Source organism: Protopterus annectens, chromosome 1.part1 (genome assembly GCF_019279795.1).
Source record: "Protopterus annectens isolate FY-2018-M chromosome 1.part1, PAN1.0, whole genome shotgun sequence".
Classification (NCBI taxonomy): Eukaryota; Metazoa; Chordata; order Ceratodontiformes; family Protopteridae; genus Protopterus; species Protopterus annectens.
Genome location: NC_056726.1, coordinates 620,892,255 through 620,907,616, shown reverse-complemented (window position 1 = coordinate 620,907,616; position 15,362 = coordinate 620,892,255). Strand labels below are relative to the sequence as shown.

The window sequence follows — 15,362 nt, the reverse complement described above, 5'->3', positions numbered from 1 at the left end:
AAACTGGCCCCTTTTCAGGGTAGACCTGAAGAGGTATTTATACTAGGGGGCAGTTTGGGCAGGGCATCAGGCAACTTTCTCTACTCTTTCAATGAGTGTCAAGGGATCTCTAACTTCCAACTTAGCTGCAAACAACTCATGGGGCCTTGATTTAATATGTCATCCATAGGACAACACAAGCAGCAAAGCAGTACACCCCTTAATTTTGCACTGTAGTGTCAATAATCCAATCAAGTGGAATGGGAATAGAACACAAACTTTTCTGGTCTTCCAGCATCAAAGGGGACTGTATTACATGTGGAGCCACTGATTCTGTAATAAGTTGAGTGGTGACAATATTCAAAATCAGTCCCCAAGGCCAGTCCTTTTTAGGTAACAAAGACAGCAGGTAGCACAATCTTCATCCTTCCATTTCTCTAGAGACCTTTTTGATAGCTTTTTGTGGTTAAGGAGAGGAAGGGCCAATTCCATCTAATCCTCCAAAATAAGTGGCATCCCACTAAAGATTAGGAAAGATTTGCCACTCTGTAAGAGTATAGGAATAAAGCCCTAACTACAACCCAGGTGAACCAGGTTTGATTAGCAATTCAGGCAACTGGAGTGGCCAGGAGGTATGGGTACACCTATCCTGAGGGAAAGGCAGCACCATGGGTGTCTCCTGCAAAGAACCCTGGTGGAGTCTGGGGACATTGTTGGGAGGAGGTGTAGTCCAAATAGCATGTGGGAGTGGACCTGGCTGAGCTGCCATGGAGGCAGGGTGATAAGCTGCAACTTTTCCATTGCCCTTTGGACATAATCACATGGCCATGAGGGAGGTGTTGGATATGTAGGGCATACAAGAAATCCTCCTGGATGGAAGTACAGATAGCCAAGCCACCAGAACGCACTTAGGATCCACACCAAGCCCCAGCATGTGGGAGTAAGTCCAGGTTGGTTTAGGAGATTGGTTCATAGACCTGGTATGGATGTGGGGCACTGGGGTGTCAGTAACATGACAGAAAGAGGACAAAAAATAATAAAGATTGGGGAAGATTTCAACTCGTGTTTTCTGCCCACTTGAAACTGCAATTCTCATAGAGGAGTATGACATACTTCTTACCCTCACATCCCAGAAATAACTTTGCCTCTTTCCTCGCCCCCTGATGAGGGGCTGATTGGGGTGGGGTATAGGAGGAGATGCAGATGGGGGGGTCTGGTTCAGGACTGGTCAGAAAGACCCATCAGGCTGTTGTTTGTACTTTCACCTACCATGTCTTTTTTATTTTACCATTTTTGTTTCTCAAACATCTTGTTTTTGGCTCACTGATTTTTAGTTTGTCATTAGAAGTGGGGCCCAGCTTTAGAAATACAGTTTTTGCTGTATTTTAGAATAAGGGGAAGAAAAACGCTGCTTTATTGTTTCCATTACCTTACCTTTTTCCTCCAACCTTGTAAACATCTCTTGAGTTGAGTTCCCTAATAAGAAATCTTTATATGGGGAAGCATTACGACTCTAACCTTGAACATCTAACAGTGGTTGAAACCTCACCTGTGTCCACCACCTGATGACTGACTCAGGAGGAGGGCACAATGGTTGCAGCATCAACAGTGTTATAGCCACACTTAATAATGTGCTTCCTCTCTTTTGAGTTACATGGGCAGGCTTAACAATCTGAGTTTTCAGGGTTTTCGCCAGCATTTTGTCACTTAAGCCCTCTAATTGTCTATGGAATTCACCTTGGTATTTGGCTGTATGTGTTTGGAAGTTAATACCACTGAAAGCCAGTCTGGCCCACAAATATACCTTCTTTATGAATCTGTCCATGACTCTGTTCTTCCTACTAATGGGTGGAATACTGGGGGCCAAATCTAGTTTAGCACCACTCACGAAACCCAGAAAATCAAAATACTTCATACAGGTAGCCAATAACTTTCACATATCCCATTTAAAATGATCTCTTGCTGTGGACAGTTTTTCCCCCAAAAGAATCATCCTCTCCTGGTTACCCTTATAATATGGTGTCATCATCTGATTCATACCACTAAGAGGAGGAAAAATGGGTAGTATCTTAAATCCTCTACTTCCTCTCAGGAAGAATCTGAGTCTTTTGTCAGTAGCAGTTTTTCCTTTTGCCCTGTGTGTGTTCAGCAGTGGATGATACACAGCAGCTCCACAAAGACACCTGCCATTGAGAAAAAACTCTTCTATTATGTTTTTTTTTACTTCTACAAAATCAGAGCTGCCAACTACTGGCAGACTTTTGGTGTGAAGGCAGTAAATGGCATTCCAGTGGTTAAAGCTCTAGTGGGAACAGACAGTTTATAATCCAATCTTTTTTAGTCAGTCTATTCAGCTCTGCTGATCTGTCTCCTCTGGGTTATAGGACCATGTGTACTGGATGCCCAGTATCTGACTACACCATCAGATCTAAATGGAGGATTGATATTCCTATGAACACAGATTTACATATATCAGCATCACAGCACTTGGCCAAGCAGGATGTGTTGTCATGTGTGCATCCACTACCAGAGGAGTCAGACAGAAGTTGGGAGATTAACTAGGTACTGCCAGTAGGGAGAAGACAACCAGCTCACTGGCCAAGACATACTTATGTATGCAGGATGGAAGAAAGAGAATTCTGTGCTTTGTAGCATCCCTTTTGAGAATTGATTCACCCTTGAATTCCTTGTGGTAGTATTCTTTTCTATATGGCTTCTTTAAGAGAAGCAACTCAACTGAAGCTGTCAATGCCCAATGCTTGCAAAATGGCTTTCATTTTTTTCCTGTGTCAGATCCCATTGCAATGTGGCCTCTCTATTTTTTTTCTGGGTTTTCCAACTGAAACCTGCATAGATTTTGCAACTAGGCAAAAGAAGCACTTAGAATGCAAATCTTTATATGCAACATGAGAGCCACATCCCCAGAGTTTTTTTTGTGACTACACAATACACACTATGAAAAGACATGTTTCTATGGAATGTTTACACAAGCAAAATATAAAAAGCATAACGGAAGTGAAAAAAGACACCATTTTCCAAAAGGCCACATATATTTTTAAAGTGTACTGTCACACTTTTTGTAAGCAAATATAAATAACCAATCCTTAATGATGGGAGAAATCTCCTTATCATATATCCTATCAAATTTTACACTACTTGAGGCAAATTCATAAGCAACTCCCCTCAAAATGTTCCTGAAGCTGTAAATAACTAACATGATATCATGAAAGACTGCACCTCCAATCCCTCACTTCCTTCATTAGTGTATAAGCTAGCATTTTCCATGCTATCTACAGCAATAAAGGTGTCTTATATCCTAGTAAGACAATTTGTTGACTATTTCTCACAAGTGGAACACCCATCCCTGAAATTTTAACACATTTGATGCTCCGTTAGTGAAACCATACTGCAAATAAGTAGTTGTTCCTCTAGAAAAATATGGAGCTTTTGATATCCAGAATGCTTTGCATGGGTATGCAAATTTCTACCAATACCTAACTTGACATCATTTTGTAGATGTGGTCATAAGGAAAAACTGAGTCAGCTGTAACACTAAAACAGCAAGCAAAATGTCATAATTTCTGTATTGTTTTCAAACCACTTGCTGCTTTAACATCAGGAGAATATCCAGAAATTAAATTAGATATAAAACACAGGTCTGTGAGAAGTGTAACAATATACTTTAAGAAATCTCAAGAAGGCAGACCAATGCATTTAAATCTTCAGAGCTCTGTGAGTTGGGATAGTCAGGGAGACATTTATCTGTGGCTGGTTCCCATACATTAGGAAGTCTACTGCAACAGTGATCCATATGGAGGACATCTATCTATTTCATTTCCCCACGAGGAAGGCATATGTAGGATCAATGCCAATAATGACAGAAGTATTGGTAAAGGTACTAATATAAATGCATATTTCAGCAACACCTATGCTCTGAAAGCAATTTCAAGGCAGGTTGCATATCCCTGTTTAGGAAGTCACCATATTTACTATGCGAGCCTCAAGAAGTCCTATCAAAGACTGCTGAAGACCAGAAGCTGAAGCTGAATGTTTCCTTTTTAGGAGTTTCCATGGAATTGTGATGACAGATTAGTGCTTTTTAACTAATTATACAATTAGGGCTTCTGACTTGACCTCCTTCAAAATTTGTTTAAATAAAATACTATGGTAATATACATTAACATTATAATCAGAGCCTAAAGACAAACAAACAAAAAAATGTGACTCTTAGGCTTGCTACATATCACAAGCAAAAATCCTAATAATTTTGTACCACATTGCCTTTTTCTTAAATCACAGCAAAGCAACCACATTTCAGGAAAAATGAAATAAATACATCCACTGTGCAGTGATGGTAATTTTAGTATGACAAGAGAGAGAACACTCAGAAACGTTAAGAACTGAAAGCAACAAGGGAAAAATGTGACAGGTATAGTTATGTCTTTTGCCACTTAGTCAATTTCTAAGCAGGGTTGTAAGATCAGTCCTGCCTCCTTGCAGGGGATGTAGCACTACTGAGAAGTTCTGGCTGAGTAACACAGATAAACCCAAATATTACTTTTGTTATAGAGACTCTTCCAAAGAGAAATATAAACAACTATAACAATTAAGCATCACAAGACATTCTGAGGAAAATAATTCACTCAGAATATTAATCTCAAAACGAAGTCAGAACTACCAGTTTTACAAAAAAAATCAAAAATATTGCTCTAACGCCATAGAAATGGTGACATTTATATTTTACTGTCCATGGTTCAACAAAAAATGGAAAACATAAAATGCACAAAACTATTACAACTAAACATCAAAACAGGACTAGAGACAAGTGAAGTAGTGGAGTATTTATACTACCTCTCCTATCACCAAAACTCAACAGATGTCAGCCCAGTAAAAATAACTGAATAAAAAATCTACAAGACATTTGAGAAGAATGATTTTAAAAGGACAGATTCTTTCTATACTTCTGCCTAGGCAATTTCATCATTAACCGATAAAAGAAATCTTTTGAAATTAAGCATAAACAGTACTAATCACTTCCAAGAGTTCCTGAAGAATAAAATACTTCAAATTCAGAATAATGGAAGTTTGAGATCAGTGCTGCTTGTAGTTACACATAAGCAGATCTTAGTAGCCAAATGCTGTAAATTCAGGTGTTCAGCACTGCTAACATAGTACTGTCCAGTAAGATGTCACTGGAGCTGTTATTACTCAAAGGTGAAGACTGACACCAAGAAAATAATCAATGTAATATTTATTCTTACAGTTTACTTTACCAGAGAAATAACCAAGTACCTTCTGGCACGCATTTTACAGCACATTATACTTTCACAGCTAGAACCAGTTTTATTGCTGTCTTTCAAGAAACTAAAAAGTTTCACCAAATTCTGAATCTTGTTTTCTCTTTCACTTTTTTGTTGTTGTTGTTTGCAGCACAAGTTCGACATCAAATGTTCTCCATTTAATAAACACCTTAAATGTAAGGAAAAATAAAAGAATAGTGAAAGAGTAACTCATGTGACAGCAGTGGGGATGATCAAACCAGCCTGCAATAAGGTAAAAATGAAAAGTCTTTTTTACTTTACTTTAAATGGTTATGTTCAATGTAGTACACTGTTAGCAGTAACAGTTAGCAATACCATACTGAATCCCAAGTAAAAGAGCAAACTTTCCTTTATTATTCTGTATATGTGCCATTTTGGTATTGTGACAGTTTTCCATGATCCAGGGCAAAGCTGCATATTGTTAGCTGTGAGATTTGGTCATGTCTCATTTCAAAAATGATCACAGAGAATTTATTTTACCTACACTTTCTTAACCAACATTACAATTTAACACACAAAACACTTTTTTTGTAAGGCACAACACATCATTATGCACATTCTGATTGTCAAACTTACAAAAAAAAAAAACTCAATAAACCCCGCCCTCCACAGAACAAAACAAAACAATAATAATAAAATAAAATACTGCATCCAACTTCCAGAGGCAGCAGCTACTGAAGTCACAGTAAACTATTTACTGTCAATAATTTACAAAAACTGGAGGTCCGAGATACATGATTGTCAGCATACAGTCTGAGTGCATTTCTAATGCAGCTTTTGCTGGGCTAGGTAGATGTATGTATAGGACTTTAAAAACCTCTGCTGAGACTATATATGTATATCCCACAATGAGGAATGTTACTGACCATCAAACGAGATGGAAGAAAAATGATACTGGTGCTGTCATGTGCTAGGGGAACAAATAGGTCCTCTATTAAAGCTGTTCAGCATAAGTCAGGGCAGGGCTCAGATGTTGTGTACAGGCAACTTCTTTTAATATTAGCTCATTAATAAAAAAAGGTTGCATATATACTGTAAGACCATCGGACTTCTTTATGTTGCATTAACCATTCAGGCTTCTTTCCACAGTTCAGATCCTTCTTAAAATTCTGGAATCTGTATTCCAAATCTGTTTTCTTCTCCTCTTTAAGACAATTAATAAGTTTAAGTCAGAGGTGCTGAATTGCATAAAAATTCAGTGTACTTTTTAAATATATAAAAAAGTTTTCCAACTCTATGACAGTTATAAGTACTCCAGTTCCAGTGCTTGGTGTAGAGCCAACAGGTCTGAATGACTTGATATCCTCCAAAAAGGCATGTTGTGCTGATAAAAACATAAAGAATAAAATTAATAATATATACTTTACAAATTATATACTAAAGCCATTTTGAAAGTTATGTCTCAGAAACTAAAATACATACACTACATTCATTCTACTGAGGAAGCTGGTGCAAACAGTCAATATAAGAGCTAAGAGCAAACAAGACAGACACAAGAGTACAGTAAAACCACCACCATTTTAGATATTTACTACCAACCAGATGGACTTAAGCATGCATTCCGCCATCACCTTCCTTTGGAGACTGATGTGCAAAATAAGGCTGCTTATCCATTATTTTTAACAGTAGCCCTGCTCATACTTACTGCTGCCAATCTAACATCTGAAATAAGTGACCAATGTCCTACCCTGATAAACTGAAATAAAATAAATACATATCTAATCAATAAAGGGGTTGTTTAGGGACTGCCATGTCATATCTTCACTGATTCTTTTCACTTTTTGACTCAACTTTTTCACACTACATCACACCAGTACAGTAGCACTTACCATCTGACATAAAAATGTATGCGGCTAGCATACAAACCATCATTATGCGGAGACTATGGCAAATACAGTCTAGCCTAATAGAACTTTTCAGGACTTGGTTTTAGTTTTCCTACATCTGACTTATGCAAATAAAAAATAAATACATATTACCATAATATCATATCCTGTATTTACATGTGTTTCTAGTGTGAACACTTTAATGAGAAAATAAGTATTATAGCATCACCACAAATTCATCCCACATCTTCAAATTCACAAGGCATCCTCACTCCTTGACAGGACCTTACTGTTAAAAAAACATGATCAGTTACTGAAGAAAATGTGATAATTCAAATCTATCACCCTCACATGAGCTGCCATAAAAACTAGATAAGGGTTTCTTTAAAAATGAACATTTAGTTTGCATCCAGGCTGATGTCTGCTCTTTCACACAGCTAAAATGATGACAGTAACCCACAGTTACAAATGATTTTCACACAAGCTGATTAATAAGGACTGTACAGTTCAGTTTCTATCTAGGGAGTCTTCTATTTGTAGACTGCTAGCTTTCCTCCCTGTTGCCATACTGATTCTTACAAGTGTTCCAGATGACACTGATCACTACTGCAATAGTCTTAGGTATATGGGGTTATATCATGCCAATGATATAACAGCTAGCCAGCTTCCAAAGATTCAGAGCACCTTCTACATGCCCAAACTGTCAGCAGCTCAGGCTGAGCTGACTAAAAGACAAGTTTGGGCATGAAGCCCTTCAGAGGTTTATTGATGCCAAAGTGTACGGTCCTCTGAGGCATATGAGGATTGATGGTCAGCTCCTGCTTTCCTTTGCTGGGTAGAAGAGTTCCCGTTGGGGGAAAAAACTTTCAATTTCTTAAATGCACTGTAGTTGTACTACTTTCCTCTTTGGGTAAGTTAGTTTAAATCTAGAAGTGATGGGTTTTAATTGACTGTCTCAAGATTGTAACTTTTTAAACGGATCACTCTCTTTGTCTGTCAGTTTAAAAATAGTGTAAACTAACTGAAAACATTTTCTGTGGAGAAACTGTGTTTATTTTTCTTTTGTGGAGCTGCCATAGTGTTTTAAAGTGTTTTTTTTTTACTATGTTTTTCCTGTCAAAAAAGTAACTTTTGTGGACTGGCAGTTTTACAGGCATTTGCTGCTCGCATTTCGGGAAAGAGGCACCACTTTTGACTTGACCAAGGAATAGATTGCTGGTCTCACAGTCGGTCCTTCTTCCAGGCACAAAAACAAAAAAGTTAAGCAAACACCCTTTGCCAACACAGCAGGCTAACAATTTGCCTCAGCTGCAGGTGGGTTACTCTGCTGTGGTCATTTGTTGTACCTCAGACCACTCATTTTTTTTCCACAGATCCCTCTGGTGTAGCACCTACAGGCACTATGGACCAGGGGTTAGCCAAATCCTCTGTGGCTGTTGGAGTCCCCCCAGTGAAGAAGGGAGAGCCACTCTTGTTGGTCTTAGGAGAGGGAACAGGGCAGGTTTCCTTGTTGTGTCAGAATGCTGTGCCCATCCCTGGGGAAGCAGCGGCTGCCCTCAATAACAAGGTTGACTCCATTTTTCCTGTCAAAAGGAAACAGAAAGCCAAGCATGTCTCCACTCCTCCTCAAATGTCTTTGGACAGAAGTAGTTTAATGGGACTTAATTTAAGCTACTGATCCTTCTTGTAAAGTAGTTTCTGGTAAAAGAAAGACAGGATTCCTCTTTTCCTGAATAGATTCAGGATTATGAATCTGAAGAGAAAGATGCACGAATGCATTAAGGATTTTGTAGTCAGATTTCTGATTCAAACTCAGAAGTGAGCTCAGTTTCTGATTCTCCCTGTGGAGGTTTCTTTCTCTGAGACTATTAACTAGAATGTCCCAGTGTTTTCTGTGGGAGAACATTCAGGTTTCTCAGTCCCTCAAAAAATTGTATGAGTTGTTACATAAGAATTTTGCAGAACCTACACCCATTCCTCCCTCCACTTCACAACCTATTACCTCTTCTTCCTCATTCAAGTTTCCTGATAATACTAGACTTAAAAGATGCATATTATCACATGCCTATTCATCCAGACTTCAGATGTTTCTTAAGGTTTTGTGTGTCTGGATTGCATTACCAGTCCTCTGTCTTATCCTTTGGACTATCCACTGTACCAGGAGTGTTCACAAAGTGTCTAGCTCCAATTATATCTCATTACAGCCTACAGGGTATCCACATACTTCCATATTTAGATTACTTAATACTCTTTGCAGAGTTTTTTTTTTCAAAATGCCAGGGATCTCTCTCTGTTGGGTGACAGATCTCTTACACAAGCTGGGATTCCAATAAAACATTTATAAGTCTTTCTTGACTTCCTCACAGAGGAGTGTGTTCCTAGGATGTCAACTAGACACCTCAGTTCAAAGAACTTTTCTTACATTGGAAAAAAAATACATCTATTTCTAAGGTTTTCCCCTCTGACTTCAGTCACTACAAGGGAATACCTCAGGATATTGAGTCTCATGGCATCTATGAAACTTCAGCTCTATTCAGTAGCATACCGCCTGCTCAGAGGTGATCTCTGCCTGACGTACAAGGCCATGTCCAATCAGGATCTGATGGACATGCTCCACCTCAAAAAATCCAAATCCATCAGGACCACGAGAGCTAAAGACTTAAACCTCGGCACAAGTATGAATAGGACATGCTGGAGGGGTAGATTCATAACCCAGAGGCTTCCCATGCTTTGGAACAGGATCCCAGTTCGTATTAGGCAGAGCCCCTCACTGACTCTCTTCAAGAGAAATCTTGATGAGTGGATGGGAGATCGTATGTTTACCCCAGGGGTCACATCTGTGTCACTGCTAGACAGGGGCACAGTAAACTAATTCTATTATATAAGGGGACCTTCATTGTGTCACTACAAGACAGAGGCACAGTATTCTATATTTATTCTGTACATTTTTGTACCATTTCATGGGGTGGCAAAAGCCACATCACTATGGCTAGGCTTACAAATGCCCCAGGGCAGATAGCCTAGTACTATACTATGAAACTATGAAACTACTATGATTCTTGTGATACCCTTGGAAAGATTCCACAAAAGAAAGAAACAGTGATATTTGAAATCTCTTTGGCCCCAGCACCAACATCCTTTATCTTTTCAGATTCCAGAACATGGGTTTGTCAGAAGAGAAATCTTTTGGTGGAGGCAACAGATATCCTTAAATCCAGCTCTCCCCTTCTACATCCCAGTTCCAAAACAATCAGTCACCACAGATGCTTCTGACTTTGCTTGGGGAGCAGTTTCAGGAGGGATAAAAGAGCATGGGGGGCATGCACCAAGGGCAGCTCAACATCATCATCAGCCCCCCTTTTCCCATTTTTTTTCTACATGGGGTCGGGTATCGTGTGAACTGTCGCCAACTCTCTTGATTCAGTGCCACACTCCTGCCTTCTTCAACACTCATGCCTGACTGTCACAGATCTTCTTTCACACAGTCCATCCACCATTTTGCTGGACATCCTTCGTTTCCTCTTACCTTCTTCCTGTCTGTCCCAAATCCACCTCACAAGATTGTCTTCTACTTTTCTACAGATGTCCAAACCACTGTAATCTGTTCTCTTTGATCTTTTCTGCAACTGGAGCTACTTTGGCTTCTGCTCTTACATCTTCATTTCTTCTTCTGCCCCACATTGTGCATCCTACCACCTTTCTCAGGCACTTCATTTCCATCACCTCTAGCTTCTTCAACTGTTCTGCCTTTACTGCCCAGGTTTCTGTACCATACAATAATACTGGTTGCACCACTGTCTTGTACACCTTACTTTTCAGCTTCTTTGGCATTTCTTCTGTCATAGACTACACCTGATACACTATGCCAGTTGGCTGCAGCCCCTCTGATTCTAGCTTTGACCTCTTCATTCAGACTACCCTTCTCCTCAATCATCCCTCCCAGATACTTGAAGCTGTTTACCTGTGCCACTATCGTCCCTTTTATCTCTAATCTCAGCTTTTTCTGATTTCCCCAGTTTGCTGCCATTACCACTGTCTTATCTGTGCTTAGTTTCAACTCATGTGCCTTCAGATTGCATTCCATTCTCCTATCCTTTGCTGAAGTTCTAGTTCAGAGTCTGCCTGTACTGCCACATCATCTGCATACAGCAGCTTTGTTGATCTGTCCTCTCCAACCTGCAGTGGCGGCTGGTGACTTCAAATCAAAGGGGGGCTGCAGGGGATAGCTGAATGGATGGGGTCAATAGGAAGAGGTGTGGCCAACTAGAAAGGGGAGGAGCTATGCTCAAAACCACAAAAACTAACTTTAATTAAATATGCTGCCCTGGGTGCCAAACCCTCATTATGAGAGTCCAATCAAGACAAATGAAGTATAAAAGAATAAAAATATTTAAATGCATTGGCTGCAAGACAGCTTACTTAATATCTAGATGGAAACAAAAATGTTGTGAGGCATGAAAAAATAAATTACTTTTTAAATACATTACGGGAATGCCAGTCAAAATCAAGTATAAGAAAAACAACCAGCACTTAACTCAAACTACTTCTCCTTGCCTGCAGTTCTAATTATAATTTATATTCAGCTTTATTAAAGCACCAAGTAACATGCTGAAAGTAGCATTCTCTGTGATGCCCCCACTTGTAAAAATGTTTCTTATCCAAAACAGACCTGCTGCCTGACAACTATCTACTTGTTTCATGGGGAAAACACGATCAAAGTAAAAATGAAAAGCAAACAAAAAACAAGCTCAAGATACATTGCTTAAATTATTACTGTACAGGTTATGGACCACACATGAATGGCATTCTGTTTAGTTTACTGGTAAAGCCCTCAGAGATCACAAGAAGTCTCCAACAAGTGTAATGAGCTTCTTAAAATAATGTAATCCTGTCCTTTACTACAAATACTGTCATATGCATTTCAATATCCAATGTTTATACATTATCTAGTTAAGTATTCTCTGCATGACAACAACAGAAAGGCTTCAATGTTGGCAATTCTTTAACAGTATGCTTATTAAAGTTTACTTGTGCGTTATGATCTCAGACAAGCTTACTTGATGGTCATTAAAGCATTGCTACTTAAAACACAGAGCAACAGGCACTTTGAGTAATAAGTATAAATCAACAGTACAAAAATATGACAGAAACCAGACCATTCTGCAAAATCAAGAACAGATGAAAAGCCACTGTAGTACTTGTGTCTACCTTGTATGGGGGGATACGCTGCACATTTACACTGCATAACTGCTCCTTGCTTTGCTTGGACACATCTAGAGTCACTACATGGGGGAGTGGGGTGCAACAAGTATGTCACAATTTGAAATGTCTCTGGCTGACGGTGATTGGCACTAACACATTTGTCATACCTCTCACCCTCAGGGCAAGAAATCTGGGCAAAGCCATACATAGAAGTGGGACAAAGGCCCAAAAATAAAGAAAATTTTTAAATATTGTTTTTATAAACTTAGAAAGATAATAGAATAGTAGGTCTTGCATTAGTATGAATTTTCTGAAGGATATGAAATCTGAAACTCAAATGCCTGTCATTATTTTCTAACTTCAGTCTTTAATGATTTACCACTAATTTGCCAAAAAAAACCCACAATTTTATGAAAAATGGACCAAAAATGTGATGCCACAATATAAAATAACCACACAATACAGCTGGGAACCTGTCAAAGAAGGGGCACTTTAATATTAGCACTGCTAACTTGAGCAGCTGACGAAATAAAAGAGTCTACATGCATTTCTGAAAGAAAAGTAATCTATAACTCTGATTATTACAGTTATTTCTTAATTGTAAACCCTCCATGTTTTCTTCCAAAATTGCTATTTTGCAGAGGGATTATTAGGGGAAGAGCAACATTTTGAGCCAAATTCAGGGACAGTTGAGAGGGTTGGCTATGCCTAATTCTATAAAGCAATTTGCATGTACCTCTCAACCTGTTAATGTAATAAATCTGGACAAGGCCAAATATATTGGGGGAACATATAAACAGTACTAAAAATTGCTCTTGTATAAACTGGGACAGTTGATAGAACAGGTCTTACTTTAGCATGCATTTTTCTGTAGGTTATGAAGTCTGAAACTAGTGTGTCATTATTTAGTGACTTAATTCCTAAATGATTTGCCAGAAAACCACAAATTTTATGAGGAGCAAACCAAAAATAAGAAGCAAAAAACCCATTAATTCTTTGAAAATCTAGACAGTTGGGAGATATAGTTCAGCTGGGGCTGTCTAAGTTTGCCACCCTTCCCCCTCACAAAACCATGGTCGAATGGAGCCTCCCCCTGCAGCCATTCCAATGATTCATTACTTTGCTATTTCACTCCATTTACCATAAACACTAATGTGCATACTGATTTACTTCTATGATGATTGAACTTCATTTGAAAGTTTTATTTTGCATTTTACAGCACAAACACTAAGACATCTGCTAAACAAACTTGGCATTAAAACTTCTCTGCCCTTGAAACTCACATTCATTGAAACAACATTAAAACCCACATTCAAAGAAAATACATTTTACATGTGGCAGATAAAAATTAATTCTGGGCTGTTTTCAAATCATAGGTCCCTTGCATATGAAACATACATGTGCTCTTTGATACACCTTCCTATTGCTTTGAAAATTTTTCCAGTAAACAATGAAACAAAACTGCCCAATTCAGAACATTTCCATCATAAAAGTCTACTCAAACTGCTACAGTCCACTATTATCAGTAAATATGCACAATTCTACAGTTCACCATTATCAGTAAATATGCACAATCTCTGAAGTAGTAAAAAAAAAGTCATCTAAATAATTCCACGTTAAATAAATCTGTAATGAAGAGGTTGCTGCTAGCAGTCACCTTTATATTTCATGGTTTCATCGAACAATAAAGTGTCTGATGCCCCTGAGGAATAAATTGCCTAAATTACATTAAAAATAAGCTAGTAATATTGCAATAGGAAATGGATGGCAAACAGATAACAGGCTCATAGTTAGTATCAACTTTTTCAGTACAGCAGCATTCACTCCTTGTGGGAGTAGAACCAACAACCTTCTGCATCAAAAGCAAGTACACAACCTGTTGTGTTATTAACATTGCAAGCTGATTTTCCATAAGCAGCACTAAACTTCTCTTTCCCTGCAGCTCTCAGCTCCTTGTAAAATCTATTCAATACTCAACTGCATCTCAACTTCGCAGCACAAGAAATCTGGAAAAAGCCAAATTTATTGGGGGGGCTCAAAAGGCCAAAAAACAGGGACGCATTAAACATTGCTTGTACAATCTTGGAAAGTTGTAGAAAATGCTGTGTTACCACCATACATTTTACTGCCAAGATCCCTGTGGAAAAGAGTCAAAGCAACACACCACTACGCCATATCAGCTGCTTTGTGACAGAGAGGAAGACTGAAACTTAAATGGCTATCATTTAATGAATTCAGTTCTCACCATAGCTGTCAACCTCTTAGCACAAAACACCTGGACAAACCCAGTAATGAGGGAATACAGCCCTCAGACATATTCAGTGAATTCAGTTCTTGCCATAGTTGTCAACCTTAGCACAAAAAACCTGGACAAAGCCAATAATGGGGCAATACAGTCCCAAAAATAAGGACACATTTCAAATATTAATCTTATAAACTTAGAAAATTGCTAGAATAGAAGGTTGTGTTACTATGTATTTTCTGAAGAATATGAAGTCTGAAATTCAAATGCCTGTCAATTTTATTTAACGTTTGTTAATCAGGAGAATCTGACTTGAACAAAAAAAACAATTTTCAGAAGAGGCCCAGGAAGAAATAATGCAGACATGTCTTTATAACATGGGAGGACACAAAAGCAAACCCACACAAACACAGGGAGAAGATGCAGACCCCACACAGAAGGCACCCCAGCCAAGAATCAAACCCAAGAACCTGCAGCCGTAAAGCAACAATACTACCACTGCACCATCAAATATCAAGCATTGCAACATTTAGGAACCACAGATATTATGAGGAACAGATCAGATCAAATAGGAGGCAAAAATCTGCAATTTTTTTACAAATGGTGGTGGGTAGGGAATTCAGGTCCTTAACACCTGCATACAAGGTACAGGGTTCAAGCCTGAGTATCTCTACCCAACACCATTTGTTCTCTAGCCACCAGTATATAATAACTGGGGCATTTTACACACACACACACACACACACACACACACACACACACACACACACACACACACACACACACACACAG

At 38.7% G+C, this 15,362-nt stretch overlaps 1 protein-coding gene across 1 annotated transcript in view; it reads right to left on the bottom strand.

The window, feature by feature from the left end:
• Window positions 1–5,213: 5,213 nt before the first annotated feature.
• EYA4 (EYA transcriptional coactivator and phosphatase 4) overlaps window positions 5,214–15,362 on the bottom strand; it is a 3,122,134-nt gene continuing 3,111,985 nt past the window's right edge. Inside the window, exon 20 of the mRNA XM_044077094.1 lies at window positions 5,214–6,624. Within this exon, the coding sequence (XP_043933029.1) occupies window positions 6,544–6,624 (81 nt within the window). The 3' untranslated portion in view covers window positions 5,214–6,543. The remainder of the gene's footprint in view (window positions 6,625–15,362) is intronic.